Here is a 17340-nt window from a genome sequence, read left to right on the forward strand (position 1 = left end):
TTTTTTTTTTTTTTTTTTGTTATTCCTTATTGCAATGGCTGGAGCCTTCAGAAACGTTTTGATAGAAGGTACCTGGTTTTATTATTTAATGGGAAATTTTTCACCTTTTTCTATTAAGATGATGATGTTATATGAGGCAAATATTAAGAAAATATTCTTTGATTCTTTGCAAAATTATGAGTTTGCTAAAGCTAGATGTTGAATTTATTAAATAATGCCAGTGATAGGTGTCTCTCTGAATCTTTCCTCCTTTGGCTTTATTATGCTGATGATATATGAACAGATTTACTTTCTGAAATATTCTTGCGTTCTTGGGATAAAAATACCTTGGTTATTGTGTATGTTTACTATGACTGGAATCCTCTTAATTTATGAATTCCTGGATCTGTGCTCTGAGTGAGAATTGGTCTGCTCTTTTTTTCTCATGGTACCTTTGTCAAGATCCTGCTAGTTTGGTAAATACGGGTGATTTTAGTTTTTCAAAACTAGTTAGGATGACTGAACATTGTCATGAGAAGGGGCCTTGGACAGGAAGCAGGTGGCTATGCTGCCTGGCCATTTCATCCAGGGACTGGGTAAAGGTCTGGACCAGCAATTCTCAACCAGGTTCTTGATGTGAACGACAGAACACAGAAAATGATCTGAGTAACTTTTTTCAATTTTCTCAAGGACTGTACATAACTAGTATCATTTTAGATGCACAGAAATTGATTACAATGATACTGTATTAGTTTCCTATTGCTGCTGTAACTAATTATCACAAACTCAGCAGCTTAAAACAACACAAATTTATTCTTATAGTTAATGGAGGTCAAAAGTTGAAAATCAGTTTTACTGGGCTAAAAGTCAAGGCATCAGCAGGGCTGGCTCCTTTTGGAGGCTCTGAAGGGAGTGTATTTCTTCCCTTTTCTCAGCTTCTAGTGGTCACCTATATGCCTCGGCTTATAGCCCTTCCTCCATCTTCAAAGAGCATCATTCCAATCTCTGCATCCAACACATTGCTTTCCCCTCTTCTGCAGTCCAGTCTCTCCCTGCCTCCTCCTCGTTAGGCTTCTCATGTTTACATTTAGGGCCCATCAGGATAATCCCCCCATCTCAAGATCCTTAGCTTTCATCACATCTGCAAAGTCCCCTTTGCCACATACAGTAACATTCATAGGTTCCAGCGACTAGGACCTTGCTATTTTTGGAGGCCATTATTCAGCCTACCATAGATCCCTTAGGACCTTAGGGCTCCTCTTCTAGACTCTGGTTAAGAAAGGCTGTCTGGGCCATATGCTTATTAGAGCGGTAGATGGCACAAAACTGATTGTGCCACATGACTGAGAAGCTGAATGCTAAAACTCCACAATGTGTAACTCAAAGTGTGTGACTTGGTAGCATTCTGTGTGGAATGCTTATGAAAGGCTTCAAGATGTCAGGTGACAATTCCAGAAGGTGTGATTGTGCTTTTATTAGAAATGACATCTGGAGTCAAAATGAGAGGCCTGCTCTTCCTGGCCTGGATGCCACTGGGAGGGGGTCATGACTGTGAGTGAGCCTTGCTTGCCTTCCACACTGGAATGCACACTTGGGCAGCAATCAGGATTGACGGTGAGGCTGGGATGATACACAAGGTAGACACACAGGAGAGTTACAGACTTCTTCATGATGGCGGAGCAAGCCTCAATGAAGGGAGCCCCTGCTCTTGGTCAGAGCTTTCCAAAGGTGGACGTCCACAGCGGGGAACTCCTTCTCTCTAGAAGAGGCCCCGAGTCTGGATGATTACCTACACGGGTATGTGGGGAGGGAAGATGGTGGGTACTGCATTAGATGATTACTTACGGTTCCCATCAAACCATGAAGCCTCATTAAAACTACTTCAAATTTTAGTTGGGGAAACAAGGCCAGAGAGGAAGGTCGTTTGCTCAGATTTATAAAGTTAACAGCAGAGCCAAATATTAAAATCTCATTATTTATGGTCATCTTCAGATATTAATGCTGATATTTCAGTTTTTTAAAACCACATCCAAGGAAATAAATTCAGAGGTAACACTCAACACTGAGTTTCTTTTAATGCCAAAACCATAAATCGTCAAGGCAGTGAGACACTATATCTCAACAATGCTTTGAGAAGTGAAAGGTGAGTGAGTAGTTTCCAGTCTCAGGGAATCATTCTTTTGTGCTGGGGAGGAAGGAAGAGAAGCTGAGTCCACCTGCACTGCTGTTGAGCCCCCAGGCCTGTGAGAGGCTGCCTGGAGGGGGATGAAGTAAAGGAATCAGCCCAAATTTCATGTGAAACAACTTTAATCATTTCAGAACCTCTCCAACATTCAAAATTCTAGGCACAAAGCGCATTTAAAGAATCTATTTTTGGGGCTGGCCCAGTGGCACAGTGGTTAAGTTCACATATTCCACCTCAGCGGCCTGGGGTTTGCCGGTTCGGATCCCAGGTGCGGACCTATGCACCACTTGTCCAGCCGTGTTGTGGTAGGCATCCCACATATAAAGTAGAGGAATATGGGTATGATGTCAGCTCAGGGCCAGTCTTCCTCAGCAAAAAGAAAAAAGAGGAGTGGTGGCAGATGTTAGCTCAGGGCTAATCCTCCTCCTCAAAAAAAAAATCTATTTTCTCATTGACTCAGTTGACACCAGAAATAAGCAGTTGCCTGAAGACCTATGTTTGTAAGGCATTTAAATCTTGAATATTTTTAATGAACATAAGATCCCAGGGAGCTAACATTGCATTTTACAATCTCTGAGCACTGATCAATGTTCTTCTTAATCCTGTAGAATTTCTCCACATATTCAGAACGCCCTAAGAGCTCCACGAAATCTTCATCATGAGTGATTACCAGAAGCTGGAAGTTGCGCTGTTGTGAGCGACTTTTTATTATCCTGAAACAACATATTTAGAACATTTTATTACTAACAAGCATAAACAACTCTTTCCTTTATTTGAAAAAGCCACTGAGCACCTTGTCAGAGACATGGCCATGTGTTACGTGTGACGACCAGGCTTTTCCTGTGGTGTGTGAGTATCAGGGCCTCTGCTAGCCCTGCAGGAAGTGGGGGAGGGGTGCGGTGGACGCCAGCCTTCGGCCCAGCCAGGAAGGAGTCCTGTCTTCTCTCCAGACAATGGGGATGCGTGGCTTGACTCTTCACCTAGGTCTGGCTTAGGGACTGGTAAGAATATATGATCTAGTTTCCTCCAGAACACAAAGTTCTTTTTACCAAAGCAGGTGAAAATGTTTTACTGAGTTTTCCTTAATATCTGTGCTGCTCAACTTTGGAAGTCTGACTTATTCCTTTGCCTGGGGTTTTCTTGACCTGTTACCAGTTTTCTCTGGAAGAAAATAAGTTTAAAAAAAAGACAGACTGCAGGCAAGGGAAATAACATACTCAAACCCCACTGTCTTCTTAGGAGCTGGGTCTACTTAGAATTCTGCCACCACCAGTCACTAGATGCATCATTAGTATGACACACAGGGGGCCTGAGTGGGTGGACCAAGAGCATTTTTGCTCATTATCTATATGCTGAGGTGCCCAGGTATGAGACTAAGATCTGAAAGACGACTTCTTTTAACCACTTATTTGCCCTTTGCTTCGAGCTAGATGCACTTAGGTTTCAAAAGCTCTAGCTCTTACTTGCTGGTCATGCAGGACTGAGACGGCTGGAGAACGGTGCTCTGTGGCTGCTCAATTCTCCTTCTGGCCCAATCCCTGCTATCAGACAGGAAACATCATCTCCGCCAGAAAAAGTCTACCTGGAGCCGGCAGTACCTGAAATAGCTTCTCTACTTCAGGAAAGTGCCTTTCCTCTGCCAGCATAGTCCTTAAGCAAGGGCTGCCCATCCCTGGAGCCTGTACCCACCACAAGTGAATGTGGAAAAGGTGTGTGCAGTTTTACCCTCTCTGGATTCTACTTAACCACTAACACACTTTTTGAATAAGAACTCTCATTCCTCGTAGATGTTGTCTGACACATGTGAAAAGCTGGGAGACAGTCCAAAACCCACTATCGCCACTCAGAAATGTTTTAGCAGGGCATGCTAACTCCTGCACATGACATGTGGGCCCCTCTGGTGGGTTTACAGGAAAACTCAACCAAGCCAGGAAACCCTCACCGTTTCTTTCCCTATGAACACACCTGGGGAGATGCAGGATATGTCTGGGGCTGCTGTTCACCATCTAGTTCTTTTTTAAGACTGAAAAATTACTATCCAAAGGCAAAGCCTAAGGTCTGGCACCAACCAGCTTCCCTAAGGAAGACACATCTAAAGAGGGTTTTTACCATAGAACTCTCTTAATCTTACTTTAAAAACTATCATAACCTCCCAAATTTGAGAAACTTACTCAACCAGAGCATGTGCAAGAGATTCAATGTTTTCTCGGTCAAGATTTGTCGTTGGCTCATCCAAGGCAAGGATGCCACAGTTCAAGCAGAATGTTTCAGCCAGAGCCAGGCGAATAATGAGTGAGGCTAATACCTGGAAAAAAGCACCAAAGCTGAGCTGTGCAGCACACTTTTTCTCATTCACCTTAGGAAAGCATGTACACCTGGCTTAATCTCTTTAGAAGGCAAAGAGATTTCTGCTCTTTTGTTTGGGAGAGCCTGGCACTGTGACAGACTCTTACGCTGTTCTAGGATCATGAACCACCAGGTGTATTATCTCAGCCCATCATTTGCAATGGAATAAAATGCTAAAAGCAATGCTGATCTCTCACACACACAATCAGCTATAACAAAACTTGAAATCACAGGCTTGAATCATAAATGCATTACCATTTATCTGTAACTAATAATTTTAATAATGGTATAAGATTATCAACCTTAAAAATTCATGATCCAGCTATTTTATTTTCCTGATAATGAGATTAGAAAACTTGGACACACTACATTTTCCAGAGACCCACAGAGACATTTTCAGAGTCTTCTTTCAATCTCTATGTTCCATGAGCACCAGGTATCATGCTCTAACCCACTTACATGTTTGCGTAGATAATTTTGAGAGCGAGCGAGAAAAAAGACAGAGAGAGAATGAAGTCCTGGGTCAAAGTATCAGTATAGAAGTATGGTTTTATTTAAGCTTAGCTGTAAGAAATACAAGCAAGTGAAGCCATGAGACACTTTCATGTTTACCTAATACTAAAACCCTCAGACCCAGCTGAAATGATCTGAGGGTAGAAGGGACACAGAATTAAGAGTGTAGGACTATTCTGGGAAGTATAAGCTCCCTTTGCGTGAGCTGTAAATTCCCCCTCCCCCTGAATTTGTGAGTGAAGGAACATCAGTGAGGGAGTTAGTGACTCGAGAGCAGTTTACAGCTTCTCTTGATGCCCAGGGCAGGCTGGCAGACTGCAGAAGTGGGGCCAGAGCTTGGCCCTCGAGACAGGTACTTCCTGTATTTGAATCCCACTGCTTCCCCCACCACCCACTCAGAGTCGAGTCTGAATAGAGCTCCTGGCCCACCTCTATGAAACCATTTGTCTGTCTTCTCCCCTAACGCCAAGGAAGCAATTATTGCCAATTAATTTTAATAATTTAGACTAGCTACAGAAAATCCACTTTTGTTCAGAAAATATTTTTGAAAGTATTTTTCTTTGTTTTTGTGAGGATGATTAGCCTTGAACTAACACCTGTGCCAGTCTTCCTCTACTTTGTACATGGGATGCCTCCACAGTATGGCTGACGAGTGGAGTAAGTTCTCACCCAGGATCCAAACCTGTGAACCCGGGCCGCCAAAGCGGAGTGTGTGGAACTTTAACCACTCGGCCATGGGGCCAGCCCTTGAAAGTATTTTTAATCTAAAGAGACATGTTTCAAGTTCTGTATTTTCTCATTCATAATTACCACCAAACAAAGTAGAGGATACTGATTATAGATCACAAATTTGTCATTTTTGCAGACTATGATTAAGATAATAATCTGCAGATGCCTTAAATTGGTATCAGCTATCTGGGCTGACAACAAAATACATACATGCATGGAGTATCTTTAAGCAAAAATTGAAAACTATTTATGAAAATAACAGCATCCATTTCTAGAATCTTAAAATTTTGTTAAGAAAATCAAGGGTCCAGAGGTGTTATCAAGCATAATCTTCTGCTTCTAATCTGAAAGGAGGAACCTCAAGAATCTGTGAGATCTTAAGTCCAAACCTGTGCACAGTGAGAGGACCCAGCCTTGTTCCCCAAGGATGCAGGTCCCACTTTGCCGACTCTTTAGAAGTCATTCCTCCTTCTGATTTGCTCCATATCCAACCTGAACTGTCTTCCCAGAGTGTCAGACAGAGGTGGGTAGCCTGGCCCAAGTGCTGAGTCTCTGCGTGTGGTGGTGGGGGCAGAGGCACCTGTGGGTATCATGGCCTTTGGCTCTGGCAGACCCTTCTTCAGATGGTCTGCAGGCCCAAAGGCTTGGCTGGGAGTGGTGGGGGTGACTCAGTCCTATGATGGGACTGCTTTCTCAGTGAGACTTTCCTGTATATTATAATGTCTCATCTGCCTCAACCTAGGATCTGGTTTGCTAATATTGTATGTCATTGATTCTAAAACATACCCCCTGCCCTGACTTCTCTGAAATCAGGATGCATCTTGCAATTACAACTGCATTTTTTCTTTCTTGGTGGCACATAAGACAGTGGCATGTCTTATCATGATGACACAGTAACCATAAGGAGTACAATGAAACAATGAATGGTCTTCAGCTCCTTGTTCTACCTTTAGCCTATCTCATGAGAATGTTTCAGACCCTTCTCCTAAAAGCCTTTTACATAATGTTGCAGGAAATGCTGGTGAGATTTGGGAGAGTGTAATGAGGGTAGCTGACCTTGGTCCCCGTTACAGAGCACTGTAAGGAGCTTCCCACCATTCAAAGGCAGCCTTGGGTGCTTCCGCTGCACTGCCATGTGTTTTTCTCATTCAATTCTCTGCGTAAAGGTGGCTCCCTGGGCTCTCGAGATACCTGCCTTTTGTCCAGCACTGCATCGTCCTCGCATATCCAAGGCTGTGTCTCCCTTTAGCATCACCACTCGGTAATTGTAATTCCGCCTTTTATCAGCAGCTGATACATTTTCGTCAGCATCCGACCGAATTTCTATGTATTCAATATCTGACCCAGAAAGAAGAAGATTTCAGAGGAACCTACATTCCGCAGCCTTTTGTTATCTGCAAACATTACCAAGTAAGTCTAGGAGCAATGTGTGAGGTTGACATTACCAGAGGAAAAGTGGCTGGATTGGAACCTTTTTCTCTGGCTTAGAGGACTCACGAGGAGTCCTGGCCAGAAGAAACACAGATATCCCAACCCTCAGTCTCACTCGGCCTTTCTTAGTTCCCCTATTAAGAGTTCCCTCCTGATGGTTTTCTTCTTACCACATTTCAGCTCATCCCTATCTACACTTCAACAGAACCTGTTATGTCATCAGCTAAATATAATTATAATGTGTATGAGAGCCAAATATATAAGTCCTGTCAGGCTTTGAAATAGAAATGTTTGCATTTTTTCTTGCTACAAGATGTTGTCAAGGCAAGAATTCTTAGAAAATCTCAAAGAGATGGTCAGAAAGGCATCTAGGAGGTAATACTGGCATGAGAGGTCATATAGGGCAAGAGCTGGGGACAAGGCTTTGGACAGAGCATTTGTGATACACTGTTAATTACCTTGTCCACGATAGGTACTTCGCCAAAGGTCACGAATAATTTTATTGATTTCTTCCATTTTCATACTATGAAATTTCATTATTGCTCTGGAAAAAGAAGCCATTGGCATTTTAAAAGAAAAATTATATAATGATAATATATTATTATATGTAATAGCATCTTTTAAAAATCTATGAAATATACAATAATGTATATAATAACATCATGGAATAACTCCCCCGATTAAATGTTGATACAAGTAGGATATAGTAAGAGCTAGAAAAAATAAACAGGACCAAAACCTTGCTGCTTGGCTACTACTGAAAACTGCCAGGCATATTTCCAGTGCTCTGTGCCCTTACCCTTCTCCATTTTCACTCTCAATCATATGACAAATACTTCCTTAAATAAACACTTAAATACTGGGGCAATTTCAGAAAGTGATTTTTTAGTAGACTTTTTCTTAGCCTTATTGGAAGGACTATTTCCATTGAGGCCCACTGGGTATAGGCAGAGCTGCTGATAACAAAGCGGGGAGAGGTACAGAGGGTCCTTTAGTCTACGGGGAAACAGGCCAATCTCTGCAGCTGCTGCTTTTTTCCTCTGCTATTACTTAAGGTTTACCAAAAGTCAGACTCTTAAGCTGCTTTTATTCCTCAGATCTGTAAGCTTCTTATCAACCAGAAGCCTTGCTTTAGAGAGGGTGATTGAGAGCCTTAAGCTGAGCTGAACCTCAAAACTTCTATTTTCCCTTTCTAGTTAAAAATTCAGAAATCCTAACGCCAAAAATGTGCATTAACTTCCGTTTGGTCATGGGCTCCCCACCCCCAACTTAAACTACTTAAAAGGAAGGAAAGAAACATTTGTAAAAACAAAAGTAGCCTGTCAAAATCTAACGTTCTTACTATGGTCACCTTTCACCAAAAAGCCCTTAGATTCTTTGGAAGTGGGTTTATGAACTAGTAAATGTTGCACCAGTGACAAAAAGCACACATCACTGCCATCACCATACAAAGGATGTGAGGTGGACTTACTTCCATTTGCAAGCCTCTTATCTGATATATACAAAAAAAGAAACTGAACGTAATGCTACTGCCTCTGCAGAATCATTTCATGATCTTCTGGTTCACCAGCAAAAGAGAAAGAAATGACTCAACATAAATACATTTTCAATATCAGATGAAGGATTCTGAAGTAATAAAGACGGGAAAAAACCATATTTTGCTTGTCGATGAGAATGCAACAAGTCTCCATTTTCTACTTTATACATCTATCTCAGCCTAACATTTTATACTCCTTTCAAAACAACAGAAACAAAACTTCTAAGTATTAGCTTAAAAAACCCACATAAGACAAAACAAAATACCTCAGAGAATGTTCTTGGGACCAAATCATGTAATCCATAGCTTTATAAATTATGACCCTTTTTAAGAAGGTCATCTTTCGGGCTGGCCCGGTGGCATGTGGGTTAAGTTTGCACCCTCTGCTTCAGTTGCCTGGGGTTTGTGGGCTTGGATCCCAGGCACTGACCTACACACTGCTCATCAGGGCATGCTGTGGAGGTGTCCCACATATAGAACAGAGGAAGACTGGCACAGATGTTAGCTCAGCGACAATCTTCCTCAAGCAAAAAAAAGATTGACAACAGATGTTAGCTCAAGGCCAATCTTCCTCACCAAAAAAAAAAAAAGGTCATCTTTCCATTCAAGTTGAAAATCTTTCATAACTAACATAAATAAGCATTCCCAATGTGGAGAACAAGCTCCAGGTGGGGTAAGGGTGTCCAAGGTGCACACACACAGCCTCCAACATAGTTCCCCTGTACAACAGAGTTGGTGCCTACTGGCCTGTGGGTAGGTCTGCTGAGACACAGCACTGCAGGAAAAAGCTCTAGCCCTGAGAAAGATCTAGACTCACCAAAAGGTGTGTCAGACAGAGTTGATGCCTACTGCTGTTGACTGGACCATAAGCTTATCTTTATATCCTCTCTCTGCTATTTAGTTTACAACCCCACTGTGCAAGAGTAGGGGATGATAAGGGAAACTATATTAATCCACTTGAGAGAACAACAATGATAATAGTGATTACTACTGATGAGCATTTAGCTCATGTGAAGCACCATTATGCTGAACAATCATATATTATCTCATTTAATCCTTGAGACAACACTGGGGATTAGGTTTGGTTATCTTCATTCACCACTAAGAAAACTGAGACTCCATGAAGTCAGTATCTTGCTCAAGGTGAGAGGAAAGTGGCTAGAATATTAACAGCCCTTGAATATAATAATTAAAAATTAAAAAGGTGTCAAAATGCTATTTTAAAGCCACCAGGCTCAGACAGTTTTACGAGTGAATGTTATCAAATCTTCAAGGTAAACCCAGCTCCCAAGTATATAAAGTATTACACAGCAAGGAGAAACATAAGTAAAATGAGAAAAAAAAGTATAGACCTATTTTGCTTATGAATATAGATAGAAACATTCTAAGTAAAGTCCAATTTACTAGTGAGGGTATTAAAAATAATATATCATGACCAAGTAGTGTTTATCCCAAGAAAGGAAGAATAGTACAACAGGAAAAAAAAAAATAAAGATAATTCATTGCATTAAGAGATTAAAAGAAAAAAATAATTATCTCAATAGATGTCAAAAAAGTATTCAATACAACGTAACACTGAGTTTTGACAAAAATCCTCAGTAAGCAAAAAATAGAAGAAAATTTTCTTAATTTGACAAAATGACTATCAGATATCCACAGCAAGCATCAAATTTAATGTTAAAATATACAGAAGTGTTCCTCCTAAAGCTAAGAACAAGAGAAAGATGCCTCTTATTAGGGTTATCCTAACAATTCAGTAAGACAATAAAAAGAAATGAATAATAAATGGGAGGGGGGACTTGCCACTGTTTCTGCAGGTGATATAACTGTGCACTTAGAAAATCTAAACTATTAAGACTAATAAAGTGGTCAGAAATAAAATAAACATACAAAAATTAACAGTCATGCGTCACTTAACAACAGGGATACATTCTGAGAAATGCATCATTAGGTGATTTTGTCATTGTGCGAACATCGTAGAGTGTACTTACACAAACCTAGATGGTATAGCCTAACACACACCTAGGCTATATGGTACTAATCTTATGGGACCACCGTTGTGTATGTGGCCCACTGTTGACCAAAAGTCATTATGCGACAAATGACTGTAGTTTTATTATCTAGTAGTAAAACCTAATAGGAAACAGAGAAAAGGATCCTATTCACAGTGGCAATAAAACCTATGAAATATCTAGGAGGAAATCCAACAAAAAGGTATAGGATCTAGAGGAAAAACCTATAAAACTTTACAATAGGACAAAAAGAACTGATTAAACAGAAGAAACATACTATAGGATCCAAAATGAGACATTCAATATTGCAAAGATGTCCATTCTCTCCACAATAATCCATAAAGTAAATGCAATTCAAACAAGACTCCCAGTAAGATTTTAAAAAAAAGATGTTACATGAAATCCAGAGATGACTTTAAAGTTCATATTTCAGAGATAATGCAAAAGAATAAAATCACAGTACTGAGACAGGAATACAAATGAAATAAACACAAATACATACAGAACTTTATAACTGACATTTCAAATCAGTGGGGAAGGTTTTAATGGTGCTGGAAAGAGGAAAAAATTAAAATTATATCACTATCCTTTATCAAACTTCAAATAAAATCCCAATGAATTAAAGCATTAAAAGTTAAAACTATCAGAAGAAAATATTTTTATAATCTTAGGATTGGGAAGCCCCTTCTAACTGGGAAGCCATAAATAAAAAATTACCTAAAAATTAAGTCACTTTATTACCATAAAGAAAGTTAAAGGACAAATAACAAACTGGGAATAACTGCTTGCAATGTATGTGAAAAGGATTAATATCCAGAATCTATAAACAAGTGATATAAATCCCTAATAAAAAGATAACCTAATAGAAAAATTGGCAAAGAGATATGAATAGGCAATTCTCGGAAAAGAAATACAAATAGCCAACACATGAAAAGAACTTTAACCTCTCTAGTAAACAGGGAGAGCATTTTTTGGGCAACAGAATGGCAAAAATTAAAAAGGCTGATAATATGAAATGCAGAAATGGAGAAATAGGTACTTCCGTACATTACTGGTAAGAACAAATTTTTAAGTGTGCTTGGAAGGCAATCTGGCACTAATAAGTTAAAAAGGTACATACCCTCTGACTCAGTAACTCTATTTCTAGGACGCTATCTTTCTGGTGTATCTGCACAAGTGTGCAAAGACGTCTGGTAGCAAATATTTAAAAACTTCCTAATATGTCCATCAGTGGTTAAATAAAGTAATATCCATTTTACAGAATATTATGCAGTCATTAAAAATAACAAGGTACTTATATACATGAACATAAAAGATTTTCATCACATAAGTGGAAAAAAAAAGACACCAGAAAAATACCCACAGTGTGACACTATTCACATAAAAACAAAAAAGATATTATTTGTGTGTACATACATGCAAAAGCACTGGGGGAAATGAAAATACATCATCAATGTAATAATACTTAAGTGCTGAATAAATGTTAGACATAGTCATGGTTCAACTTGAACCATGTTCTGTGATTTGCATAGTAATGAGGTACAGGGAAGCATAAATATCTGTAATACAAAGCTGAATGTGTTAAGTGGTATAAAATATTATGGAGTACAAAGGGAGGAAAAATTATAACTGTTTGGGAAGGCTTTCATCCAAAAGAAGAAAAATAGCATAGGAAAATGTGAAGCGTCTTAAGGGAACAAAATTGTTCAGTTTGGTTACAACATAATGAGTACTGAGAGATGAAATGGGAAAGGCCAGGTATGGAAGTCTTTCCTAAAATTAGAAGAGAACAGGGACCACCACCTTTAGGAAGATTAATGTGATAGAAGTACAACAGAGGTGGGAGGGATAAAGAGGTGGGACGCTACCACAGTAATACAGGTCAGAGTAAGGAGGGTCTGACTTAGCGGCCATGGAAGAAAAGCAGCTCTGAAACAGCACTGTGCAGGAGCCCTGTGGGAGCTGCCTGCTGACCGACAGATATAGGCCCAGAGATTAACTTAATACACCTTTTAGCACCCAGAGTTTACAGGTAATTAGTATTTAAGAATGACCTCGAAGGTCCACCACCTCTAGTAAACTAGCATTCTGCTGAGGCAAAGATATGAATTTCATGGGCTGGAAACTGCTGTTGGGTACGTGGTCATCTGGCTAGCTGCCTTCAGGCATACTCAGGTGACTGAAGTGTGCATGTTGCTCAGTTAAATGCATATACTAACTCATATGAAGCAGTACGTTTTGTGAAAACTGGTTCCCAAAAGAAAGTGAAAAGGTCTAAGATCCAAGAAAACAGTGCTTTATAAATTATTTAGTCTTGTATTTAAATATTCTTAAGAATCTGAAAGATTTCCTTAAAAATTTCAGTAACAAGCTATTGTATTTTATAAGGACAGATGATGGCTTTAGCGGTATTTATAATTTTGGTGATCCATGAAAGTCTGAGGATGTCATACTCACAAATGACAAGGGCTTAACAATTTCCTGTTTGAAAGGGGGCACCATGAGGCCAGACAGAAATAAAGACACACGCCTGTGAAACTATTCTATATATTATTATGATGGGAGATACATGTCAGTATACATTTGTCCAAACCCACAGAATGTACACCACCAACAGTGGACCCTAATATAACTACAGACTTTGCGTGATTATGATGTGTCAATGTAGGGTCATCAAATGTACCACTCTGGTGAGGGATGTTGATAGTAAGGGAAGCTATTGTTGGGGCAGGAGACAGAGGTATATATGGAAATCTCTGTACTTTCAGCTCTATTTTGCTGGGAACCTAAAACTGCTCTAAAAACAGTCTTTTAAAAAAAAGAAAGAGTGAGAGAAAGAGATATGTGCCAGCGTAGCGTGTGGAGCTGTTTCCATCCATGTCCCCCTTCCTTCTTCACAGAGACACCCTCTTTAAATGTCAGGCTGATTGTACTGTCCTTTAGCACCTCTTTGCACCATGGCTTCGGCCCCAGCAATGAGATGGTTTTCCTTTTTGTTCTAAGCTGTCCAACTGCCTCCCACACTTGGACCTTGAACGAACAGCTTCCATAAGCCTCTGAGTTAATCTTTTTCCTAAGTATATATGTGTTCTAGCTTGATATCACAAATGAAGCATATTAGGCCTCCCTAGGACAGTAATTCAGGGGTTTTGCTGCTACTATGAGGCCACTTCCGTAATCATTTCAGGACTTGGCCATTAGCAGAGAACGGAACACCTGAAATGGAGTCATTAGCGAGCACGTATCTAAGGGGTTGGAAAAATATCACCTCAATAGACCAAAACCTTACCTGCCAGGAAAATACCTTTCCAGCTCTTACTTTCTCCATTATTTAAACCATCTCCAGGACTCCAGCTACTGAGGAAAGTTAGCTACCATTTTGCAAAATTTGAACTGAAGCTCAAAATCAGTTAAGTGCACATAATCTTGAACTGGATTTCCCCATAGTCTCAAGCTACTTCACTGAATAAGATATTAATTAAAAAAGCCAAATACATATGTTCCTTACTAATAAAAAATATTAATTCATAAGTATGATAAAAACTAAAAAGTTAATGAAAATTAACCAAGTAGGAAAAAAGCAGTTGACATTTTCCAACAATATTATCCTCATACTTATATTTAAAATTGTACCAAACTTGGAGATATATAGGTTGCCAAAAATTTGGCTATGAACACTGTTATTCATTCCAGAAGGGACACTCTTCCCTACTGCCCTGGTACTCACCAGTGGGAGAACTTTCTGCCTCCCTATATTTAGGGGAGTGGAAGCCCTCTTATATAATGGAAATGGTATCATGAGTATAATATTCCAAACTAATAGCGATTTTCATTACTTAGCAGAACTCAAAATCCCTAATTCGCCAAATGTAAGTTACACATTTAAAAGAAAAATGACCTTTTTCTAGATAAAACCCTTAAGACTATTAAACTAATTTCCTAAAACCTTTAAAACTACTGCACTAAATTCCTTTAGCCAGACTCCCAAAAATCAGCTTTTAAAATTCAGGCAATGAACCATTATCACAAGATAAGTATTTGGTTAAAAAACCCTAGAGTGTGAAATCCCACTGGCTATCTTTTGGTTTTGTCATTTACCTGCTTGATACTACAGGGGTTGCTGATGCGAAACCGCACTGTACCCACAGCGAGGATGAGAATGGTGGCCGTGAGGTGAGCCCTGGATAAAGCCTTCATCCCCAAGCTCTCATTGAGTGCAAGGAGTCAGGCTCTGAACAGACTCACAGAGTCCTAGCTGGCCGCCTTGGATGCAAAACTTTTTATAAAAGTTACATGTTTCCACTGAGTCTCAGGAGAAGTGTGACTTAATATGCAACATTCCATATTTGGGGAAGAATGACAACAGAACATTAAGCATAAGGTAGAACCCTGTATTTTGAGTGATATATTCCAAAATCATTTAATTTTAATTGATGTATTCTATTAAGGGGGTAAGGGGTAAACATTTTAAATGATGGATGTTTTCTCCCTTCACATCTAGCTTATGTGTCTCTGACCACTGGCAATCCTTGTAATCAGTGATGTTTTTAGATGATTACTAATAACAGATAGTAATCGGCTTTTCTTGAAAATGCACTGCTAATTTCCTGTGTTACCTTAAATAGACAGCTAAATGCAACAATTACACTGACTGCATGCTTCATTCTAAGAGGTGAAACTATGAGGGAAATTTTGGACCTTACTTTCTTCTAGGTGAGAAGGCAAATTTAAGGCTCACAGCATAAATCTTAAGAAGAAGGCCATTGTTTGTAAGCACAAGCCCACAAAGACTCAATTTTGGGGAAATCTGTACCACTTCTTTTCTTCTCATTTAGAAGAATCCATCTGATTCCAGATAAAAGAACTCAGCAAACAGCCTGACTTTGTTCCTTCAGCAAGCCTAAATTGCTGGAAAGCACCCCTGCATCTCCCCATCCTAAAAGCTCCTAACTGGTCCCATCAAGCCCCCTCACACGTGCTCACTCTGCTTCGTGTAATGCCTCTGTGATCGAGGCACTTTTCTCTACTGAAATGCCCTTCCTACATTATTCAAGGCCCAGGTCAAATACAGACTATGGAGCACCTACATGGTCTCCCCTACTGGACTGTTAGCAGTTTGCAGGAGAGACAGGGCATGACATTCCTGTCTTTCCAGAGCCTGACAAAAGAGGACAGAACAGAGTTTTCTGAATGAACATGTGCCTTATTGAGGGAATTCCTCTTGCTCCTGCTGTTCCTGGCTCTCAGGGTCTGTAGGGATAGCTGGAGGGCTTCTAGGTGTAGTTTTATATTCAGTTAACATCTATGAAACCCCAGATCCACAGGTCAACATACAAAGTAAGAGGAAAAGCCACTTGTAGCAGAATATGTGCAATTAAAATTTAAAACAAAACCAAGCTACCTACCTACCTAATTTGGCCCCAGTCCCCTCTAGCTATCACCCATTTTTCTGTTCTCCTTCACAGCAGAACTTTTCATAAGAATTATCTATACTCAGTCTCTGTTTCTTCCCACCCATTCTCTCCTCATCCAACTCCCAGGCTTCAGGTCCAACCATACCATTTGAGATTGCTCCTAAAAGTTATTAACAACCTCCATTTTATCAAATTCAAGGGTCATTTCTTAGTCCACATCTCATTTGATCTCTCAATAACATTAGATTCTTGAAGTACTTCACTTGCTTATCAAGATTTCACACCTTTAAAATTTTCCTCCTACTTCAGCTATTTCTTCACTGGATTTGTAAACATCATGAGTCTTGGGACCCTTCCCTTCTCTATCTACACTTATTCCATATGTAATCGCATGCAATACCATATATATACTGACGATGCCCAAATTTATACCTTTCCCCTGAATTCTAGACTTGAGATTATACATCCAACTGTCTGTGTGACATCCCTACTTAGAAGTCTACAGATACCTCAAATTTAAAGTGTCCAAAATAGAACTCTAGATTTTCCCCTCCCCAATCCTGCCCATTTCAGGGAATGGCAATTTGCTCCCCCAACATCCTTTTGCTCAAGTAAAAATAAGTAGGAGCAATTTTTGATTCTTTTCTTTCCTTTTCCTCCCCTACATTTGATTCAGAAGCAAGGCCTGTCAACTGTATCTCCAAAACAAATAATCTTGAGTCCATCCACTTTCTCTCCATTTCCACTGCTACCACCCTAGTCCAGTCCACCAGCATCTGCTGGGTTACAATAGTATCCTTCTCTGGTCTCCTTGATTCTATTCTTGCCTCCCTACAAGCCATTCTCCATAGAGCAGCCAGTGCAATTTCTTCAAACTATAAATCAGATTATATTATTTCCCTGCTTCAAACCCTCCAGTGACTTCCTATCGCACTTAGAATAAAATACAACTGTTTACCAAGGCTACAAGGCACAACATATTCTGGGAACAATCTATCTCTGACCTCATTCCTTTGCTCACTGTATTCCAGCTGTGCTTTCCTTCTTCCGACTCCTTGAACCCCTCCTGTTCATACTGGCCTCGGGGCCTCTGTATCAGCTATTCTCTCTACCTGGAATGCTTGCATCTCTGCTTTTTGTATATCTTGCTCCCTCTCATCAATCAGGTCCCAGCTTAAACGTCACATTCTCAGA

General features: G+C 40.0%; 1 protein-coding gene across 1 annotated transcript in view; it reads right to left on the reverse strand.

Annotated features, from left to right (window-relative positions):
• Window positions 1-2540: 2540 nt before the first annotated feature.
• RAD50 (RAD50 double strand break repair protein) overlaps window positions 2541-17340 on the reverse strand; it is a 67301-nt gene continuing 52501 nt past the window's right edge. Inside the window, exons 22-25 of the mRNA XM_046666851.1 lie at window positions 7642-7727; window positions 6948-7090; window positions 4336-4469; window positions 2541-2877 (exon numbers count right to left, since the gene is read on the reverse strand). Of these exons, the coding sequence (XP_046522807.1) occupies window positions 2691-2877; window positions 4336-4469; window positions 6948-7090; window positions 7642-7727 (550 nt within the window). The 3' untranslated portion in view covers window positions 2541-2690. The remainder of the gene's footprint in view (window positions 2878-4335; window positions 4470-6947; window positions 7091-7641; window positions 7728-17340) is intronic.

Source organism: Equus quagga, chromosome 7 (genome assembly GCF_021613505.1).
Source record: "Equus quagga isolate Etosha38 chromosome 7, UCLA_HA_Equagga_1.0, whole genome shotgun sequence".
Classification (NCBI taxonomy): Eukaryota; Metazoa; Chordata; class Mammalia; order Perissodactyla; family Equidae; genus Equus; species Equus quagga.